The sequence below is a fragment of the Sitodiplosis mosellana genome, unplaced genomic scaffold (genome assembly GCF_009176505.1).
Source record: "Sitodiplosis mosellana isolate CC-2019 unplaced genomic scaffold, AAFC_SMos_1.0 Smas_scaffold_6216, whole genome shotgun sequence".
Taxonomy (NCBI): domain Eukaryota; kingdom Metazoa; phylum Arthropoda; class Insecta; order Diptera; family Cecidomyiidae; genus Sitodiplosis; species Sitodiplosis mosellana.
In genome coordinates, this window is record NW_022601457.1 from 1 (window position 1) to 8,526 (window position 8,526).

Genomic DNA, 8,526 nt, shown 5'->3' on the forward strand with positions numbered 1-8,526 from the left:
GAGCAGATTTTTTGTGTTTGAATTATTCTCGTACGAATTTATCAGTACACAAAAATTCTGCCATAAAGCTTGAGCGAAAAGTGAAGCAATTTTTTTTCTTGTTATCGGCGTGCAGATATTGTGATGTGTATCAAATGAAGATAAAACAAATTGATATTTTGAATATTGGCATCAATGTGCACCTACAATTCCATTATCTGACATAAAGCTTGTATTTATAGTACTTTGTTCAACAGCTCTTGGTCTAAATAGTTCTGGTAGCAAGAAGAAGCCATCTGAAGGCAAGGCAAATGAAAAGCGACACAAGTGTTCATTGTGCGATTATGTCACCGACTTTACAACCAATTTGAAGAGACACATGTTCACGCACACTGGCGAACGACCATTTCCATGCAGTATGTGCCAGAAACGATTCACCCAAAAACAACATCTCCTATCGCACCTGAAAACACACGTCGATGAGTTTCTGTTCAGCTGCTCAAATTGTTCGCAAGGATTTCATCGCAGCGAGGAGAAGATAGAACACGAAACTGGTTGCAATGTGCGTCGCTACGAGTGTCATCTGTGCACGGAATACTCTACATTGGTTAAGTGAAATCTGAAATGTCATCTGCGCGTGCATACCGGCGAGAGACCATTCGAATGCGACCAATGCTCAAAGATATTCAACCACCCAACTGCTTTGGAGAACCACCGCGAAACTCACACCAATCCTCGTCCATTGAAATTCAAGTGTTCATCCTGCTTCAAGAACTTCGCCCAACAGAAGGAAAAAGAAAATCATGAAACCAACTGCAAGCGACGCGGATACCGATGCGATTTGTGCAAAAGCTACACAACTGATCATAAACCAAATTTAATGAACCACATGCGAGTCCATACTGGTGAAAAGCCTTTCCGATGTGAAAAATGCTCAAAGTGCTTCTCGCAAAAGGCAAATCTCAAGCAGCACAAGAAAATTCACAAGCAGCTGTCTGCTACCAAGGAATAAAACTCGAAATCGATCACATCAAAAGACAATTTCAAACCCAATTTTATAAGTAGCATACCAATTTGCCTTGAATGAAAACAAATATACTAAATCGTATGAAACCAAAAATCTGTTCTTCTTATTTCATCTGGAATGAAAATCAATGAATAAATAATAAACCGATTCATTATGAATCTGAATTGATTGATTTTTATCTAGCTGTCAACCGTGTGAAGGGAAAGTTGTACGATGTAGCTTGAATTCTAACAATTCGTATTCCAATTGGAACGGAAAAATCATTCTCACTGTTCGAAATGGAACTCTTGTGCATTGCTTGAATCATAAATTGTGAACAATTTTGTTATAGTTGGATGTGGAAAAAACTAAAATATCGAATTAAATGGTAACGTATGGTGGAAAAAAGTGCTTAGGTGCCCTGGAACCCAGATCGAGGACATGTCAGTTAAGATTTGATAAATTTTCCCTGAAATTGGGGAAAAAAAGATAAGATTCAGCAGTTATTCGGTGTCACGTTTCAGAATAGGTTTCAAGGCTATTTTTGAAAAGACCAGAACCAGGCCATTTTTGAAGATCCAGCTGTAAATTCTTATTGCAATCATTATATCTTTGGTGGAATCTTGATTTGTTTGTGGTTGAATAGAGGTGAAATTTATCAAAATGCGATATTGCACAAGGCTTCGACTACTAAAAGGACTAAAGATGTCACAATTCTCCAGTGTAACATTACAAATCTATTACGAAATTTTCAAATTCACATTTCACCCAAGAAAAAAAACAATTTTCAGGAATTAAATATCCGCTGCTTGGTAAATTGCGAATTGAAATTCGTACATTTTCTAAAGGGTGTCCCAATAGCAACGCAAAAAAGTATTTATAAAAAAAACAATGAAAATAGTTTCCAATTTTCCAAATCTTTATTGTATGTTGTAGTTTGGTCTTTACCATTTATGTATGAAAAAGAATATCGTGCAAATGTCCACCACGGCTCTTTTCACAGACCTTCAGCCGCTTGCCCAAATTTTCAATTACAGATTCGAGTAATGGCACATTTACGGTGGCTATGACACGTCTGATTTCAATTTTCAGCTCGGCAATGGTGCTTGGTTTGTTGGCATAGACTTTATTCTTGACGTAGCCCCAAAGAAAATAGTCCAATGGCGTTAAATCGCACGAACGAGGCGGCCATTCCACTTCGGCCTTTTGAGAAATGATGCGATTTGGAAAACGTTCTTCGATTGCCGCTAATGTTTCAGGTGTTGTGTGTGGTCTGGCGCCGTCTTGTTGAAACCACATGTCGGATTAGTCCATGCCTTCAATTTCCGACCAAAAAACATACTGCAACATCTCACGATATCGCTCGCCATTGATGGAAACGGCTCGACCATCATCATTTTCGAAGAAATACGGCCCGATGATGCCGCCGGCCCATAAACCGCACCAAACAGTGCGACGAGCTGGATGAGCTGACACTTCTTCAGTTTCTCTTGGATTTTCGCTTCCCCAGAATCGACAATTTTGGCGATTCACATACCCATTCAAGTGAAAATGAGCCTCATCCGAAAAGATCACTCTCTTCAAAAAATCGGCATCCGCGGCCTCTTTTCCTTTGACCCATTCGACGAAATCTCTTCGTTTTCCGTGGTCCATCGGTTCAAGTTCTTGAGTGAGGACAATCTTATAAGCGTCCCAATGAACACATGTAATGCTAAATGTTTGAATTTTGTGCATATTTTAATGTAGTGCTAAATGTAGCACTAAAAGTGCAAAAATTGTGTGATTTTTAGATAAAATTTTGTTTCTGGGCACAATATGTGTAAAAATTGTGCACGATTTGGGAAAAAATTTACTATGCACAATAATTGCACGTGTTTGGCTCATTGGGGTGTAGACCCAAGTCTTTGGTGAGAATACGCCATGTGGTCATCTTAGAGAGGCCAACTTGTTGAGAACGTCGACGAACCGAGGTTCTTGGCTCGTCCTCCACACTTTCACTCACAGCAGCAATATTTTCGTGCGAGCGGGCCGTTCGCATACGGGTTGATGGTTGATCGTCTAACACAGAGCCAGTACGCTCAAATTTCTGCACCAGGCGACTGATGGTGGACACATTTGGTCGATTATTTCGGCCGAAAAATTCACGAATTGCACGAAACGTATTTTGCAAAATAGACCCATTTTCGTAATGGGATTTAACGACTTGAACGCGTTGATCTTTACTTAATCTTGACATGGTTATAAATGGTATAGATGGACGCTTCAAACTGACATTCCAGTTTGACAGATCGGGGCATCCATCATGAAATCCCTATTGAAAAACTTTTTGCGTCCCTATTGGGACACCCTTTACATGGGCAACTCGAAATCATCGAAAAATTGGAAATTCACTGCGGAAACACTACACCATACTTCGAAGTTCGAGTTTCGTCACTTGTCATTGCGGTGTGTGAGTCACTGTGTGATTGTGTGCGCCATTCGTCCATTGCTATTTCATCAGCGCATCAGCAGAGAGCATATCGCAGAGCATCGACTACACGTCAAACCAAATATTTTCTTTTATTCGCGACGCCATTTTTGCTCTGTTCAACAGCGTCATTCCAACACTGAATTTTGCAGTTTATTCGCTGAGTTTTGCCTTTTGGCCAGCGTATTTTCGTATTCACGGAATAAAAGCAAACTAAATTGTCTGCAAGAAGGTGAGTTTTGATGCCAATGTGCAATTTTTCAAGAGTTTGTTCCAAGTTTGGTTTCTAATAGACATTTTGATTTCCAATTGACAGCATCGAAATTGCATTGCGAATTGCGATGAATGGCAACTGTACAGAGCCGCCCGATAAACACAAATCGAATGCCATGGCAAAACAAAATGAATCGATTTTGTGTGGAATGGAAATCAAACAGGAGCCAACAATCAAACAAGAGAATGAAGTCTCTGACGAAATTCTGATCGTATCGCGGTCAGCACACACAGCCATTGGATCGCTTGACAATTCAATTGGCGGTACAGAAGTGAATGACAGCGACGTTTGCTTCGATTTCTATGATATGGATGGGGTAAAGTCTGAAGTGAAGATCGAAAAAGTTGAGGATGAGGCGAATCAAGTTCCACGGAAGGACTCTGACAAAAATTTAAGGCCACAAAGCAATGTGGAGAAGAAGAATTCCAAATCGAAATCAAGTGGACCGGATGATGGTGTGACAAAGAAAGGATCAGCCAAAAGCGGGAAAAGTAGCACAGCTACTAGTTTTGGTAGCAACAAGAAACCAGCTGAAGGCGAGACAAATCGAAAGCGACACAAGTGTTCATTGTGCGTATATGTCACCGATTTCACAACCGATTTGAAGAAACACATGTTCACGCACACTGGTGAACGACCATTTCCATGCAGCGTGTGCCAGAAACGATTCATCAAAAAATGGAATCTCCAATCGCACATGAAAATACACGTTAATGAATTTCTATTCAGCTGCTCAAATTGTTCGCAAGGATTTCATCGCAGCGAGGAGAAGGTGGAACACGAAACTGGTTGCACGGTTCGTCGCTACGAGTGTCACCTATGCAAGGAATTCTCTACTTTGCGTAAGACGAATTTGAAACATCATCTGCGTGTGCATACCGGCGAGAGACCATTCGAATGCGACCAATGCTCAAAGACATTCAACCACCCAACTGCTTTGAAACGCCACCGCAAAACCCACGTCAATCCTCGTCCATTGAAGTTGAAGTGTTCATCTTGCTTCAAAAACTTCGCCGAACAGAAGAAAAAAGAGCATCATGAAGCCAACTGCAAGCGACGCGGATACCGATGCGATGTGTGCAAGAGCTTCACAACTGATCATAAACCAAATTTGATGAATCACATGCGAATCCACACTGGCGAAAAGCCATTTCAATGTGAAACCTGCTCGAAGTGCTTCTCACAAAAGGCAACTCTCAACAAACACAATAAGATCCACAAGTAGCTGTTATCTCCCATGGAATAACACCTGCATCCTGCAATCAATCACATCGAATACACAACTTTTGATCATCAATTTGCATTAATAAAAACAAATACGAAAATGTATCAAACTTCCTTTATTTCCATTCGACAATGTTTAAATTAAATTGAATGTTGACAAACAACATTCATTTCGAGACTGATTTTAGTTATTTGTTATTAGCTGCCAACTGTGTGGGGCACATGTTATATGTTGCTTTCTATCAACTGTTGGAACCAAGGGGCAATTCAAAAGTAATACATAATACCTGCGAAGTAATACAAAGTAATACTAGGTAAAAGTGGTATTACTTTTGATAAAGTAATACTCCTTTTAAAAATAATACTACTGTTTGAAAAAAGTAATACTAAAGTAATACAAGGTAATATTTACATTAGTATTACTTAAAGTAATACTAATACACAGTATTACTTTTGAGTGGTTTTCCCCTCGGTTGGAACAGAAAAATTGCATTCACAGCACGAAAACGAGCTCTTGAGCATTGTTCGAATCATTGATTATGATAAACAGCATGTGAATTTACTGTGAAAAAAATGCAAGATTTATTTCGATTTGAATTGAACGTATGAATAACGTATCGTACGAATGAGATTTTAGGTTCCCTGAAGCCAAGATCAAGTGCATGTTATTTATTAAAATACTCCTGAAATTTTGCAAGATTCAACGATAAATTGATGCCAAGTTTGCAGAATGGGCTTCAGAGACATTTTTTCAGAAGACAAAAGAAGCGTTAACATCGAGTATCCAGCCATGAATTGTAATTTCAGTCATTATTTCCTTCATGAACTTATAGATGACCATGTTACATTTTGTAACTGTCCATACGGCTCTTAACCCTCTAATGCATTAATTTTTCCCAGGGCTGGGAGTACTGGTACTTGGTTGATTTTTGGCCATTGATAATTGAAAAAATATTCATAATCCTGGAATGCTCATGGTGATTGACATAAATCAGAGAACAATCAAATTCATTGTTTAAAAGTGACAAAAATGTGTCTAATTTGGAGTTCGAATAATTTATTTTGTCGCATTTTTGTTTTTGCACACATTTTTGTTTATAACTTTACAATCACAACACATAGACAAATATTGCCAAAGACAAAAATGAAAAGAAAACATTGTGAAATAAAAATTCTCTTTGAAGCAATGTGATCCGATGGACGGTTTACGTCCTAAAGGCGTTCAACTGTTGCCCGTCTAGAGGCGGTTGTATGCATTAGAGGGTTAAATTTATATTGCCTTTTACCAATAAAGAATAAAGAATGGAGGATTACAAATTATCACTCCTGGATTTTCGAAACAGACAATCCAAACTCATCGAAAAATTCGAAAGTCACTGCAGTAACACTACAACATATTTCGAATTCCGACTTTTGCCATTTGTCATTGCGGTGTGCAGTGTTGTACAAAAATAAAATTTAGATAGATAAGATGATATCTTTATCTTTATCTAAATCAGTCACTCAGATTGGTCATCTATCTTGATATCTTATCTGAATACTTTTTTCGATATCTATCTCGAATTTTTTAGATAATTTCAAAGATAATTCGATTTTCTCATAGAAACATATCAAAGATAACTAAAAGATAATTGGAAAAAAATATCTTATCTTTTATTGGATAGATAAGATAATATCTCATCTTCATCTAAATTATTTTTATGATTTTTCACAAATATCTTATCTTTATCTAAATAAATTTCAAGTCCTTTTGTACAACACTGGCGGTGTGTGACTGTGTGCGCATTTCGTTCATTGCTGTTTCATCATCGCATCAGCACATCTCCGTGATTTGGCTACACGTTCAGTTCAACTCAATAAATATTTTCATTCTTTCACGACGCCATTTTTGCTCTGCTCAACACAGTTGTTTTAAGACAGAATTTATACGCTACGGAGCTTAATCGACGGGTTTAGTCTTTCGATCGATTTATTTTTTCATTCCGGAACAAAAAGTTCAGTTTGTAAAGAAAAGGTGAGTTATTGTCAAAGTGGAATTTTTTTTAGTGTTTGTGTACTGTGTGGTTTCAAATAATGAACATTCTGATTTCTGATTGACAGCACTGACATTGCGTCGAAATGAATGGTCACGGTAAAGGGCCGCCGGATAAACACGAATGTGATGCCATTGCGTTGCAGAATGAATCGATTTTGGGCGGAAAGGAAATCCAGCGAGAGCCGACTGTCAAACAAGAATATGAAGGCAACGACGGTATTGTGATGGTAATGAGATCGGCACACACAGCCAATGGAACACTTGAAAATGCGACTGCTAGTGGCCAAGAGAATGGTACCAAAATTTGTTTCGATTTCTTCAATCTGGACGAGGTAAAATCGGAAGTAAAGACTGAAAAGGTTAGGGATGCGGTGAATCAAGTTCCACGGAAGAGCTCTGACGAAAATCGAAATCCACAAAACAATGCGAACAAGCGTTTCCCGATACCGAAAACAAGTGAATCGGATGATGGTGCGACAAAGAAAAGATCAGCCATAATTGGGAAAAGAAGCACAGCTTATAGTTTTGGTAGCAAGAAGAACCCAGCTGAAGGTGAGACAAACGGAAAGCGGCACAAGTGTTCATTGTGCGAGTATCAGACTTCCAACAAAAGTCATATGAAAAGACACATGTTCAAGCACACCGGCGAACGACCATTTCCATGCAGCCTGTGCCAGAAGCGATTCACAACGAAACAACATCTCCAATCGCACATGAAAACACACGTCGATGAGTTTCTGTTCAGCTGCTCAAATTGTTCGCAAGGATTTGATCGAAGCGAGGAGAAGGTGGAACACGAAACTGGTTGCACGGTTCGTCGCTATGAGTGTTATCAGTGCACGGAATACTCTACATTGGATAAGTGGAATCTGAAATGTTATCTGCTTGTGCATACCGGCGAGAGACCATTCGAATGTGACCAATGCTCAAAGAGATTCAAGCGTAAAAATGCTTTGAAATACCACCGCAAATCTCACACAAATCCTCGTCCATTGAAATTCAAGTGTTCATCTTGCTTCAAAAACTTCGCCCAACAGAAGGAGAAGGAAAATCATGAAGCCAACTGCAAGCGACGCGGATGCCAATGCGATTTGTGGAAGACCTACTCAACTGATCAGAAAGGACATTTGATGAACCACATGCGAGTCCACACTGGCGAAAAGCCATTCCAATGTGAAATATGCTCGAAGTGCTTCTCGCAAACGGCTAGTCTCATCCAACACAAGAAGATTCACAAGTCGCTGTCTGCTGCCAAGGAATAACACTCGAAATCGATACATCGAATGACAGACTTTGGATTCTCAATTTGCATTAAATAAAAATACGAATCAAATCAAATACCGGCCTTTTAATTTCAATTAAAACTAATTCAAGTAATTGAATGATGACAAATTTGTTCATTATGGAACTGATTTAATTGATTTGTTCTTAGCCAATAACCGCGGGAGGGAAATGTTACACGTTGTATCTTTTCAAGAATTCTAACGAATCGTATTCTGATTAGAACAGAACTCTTGTGCATCTTTAAATAATTGATTATG

General features: G+C 38.9%; 2 protein-coding genes across 2 annotated transcripts; both read left to right on the forward strand.

Annotated features, from left to right (window-relative positions):
- Positions 1–221: 221 nt before the first annotated feature.
- On the forward strand, positions 222–8,247 carry LOC129577724 (zinc finger protein Xfin-like; the record flags this gene model as incomplete). The annotated part of the gene is made up of 5 exons (XM_055465225.1): positions 222–395; positions 609–976; positions 2,078–2,094; positions 3,769–4,568; positions 7,088–8,247. Coding segments are annotated over 5 exons (2,519 nt in total), but the record flags the coding sequence as incomplete, so codon positions are not given.
- LOC129577723 (gastrula zinc finger protein XlCGF52.1-like) lies at positions 3,774–4,998 on the forward strand. Its single transcript, XM_055465224.1, has one exon. The coding sequence runs from the start codon at positions 3,794–3,796 to the stop codon at positions 4,949–4,951; it is 1,158 nt and encodes a 385-aa protein (XP_055321199.1). The 5' UTR covers positions 3,774–3,793; the 3' UTR covers positions 4,952–4,998.
- Positions 8,248–8,526: the final 279 nt, after the last annotated feature.

Excerpts from the sequence above, each read along its gene's own strand:
- LOC129577723 (XM_055465224.1), top strand. The coding sequence starts at position 3,794 with ATGAATGGCAACTGTACAGAGCCGCCCGATAAACACAAATCGAATGCC.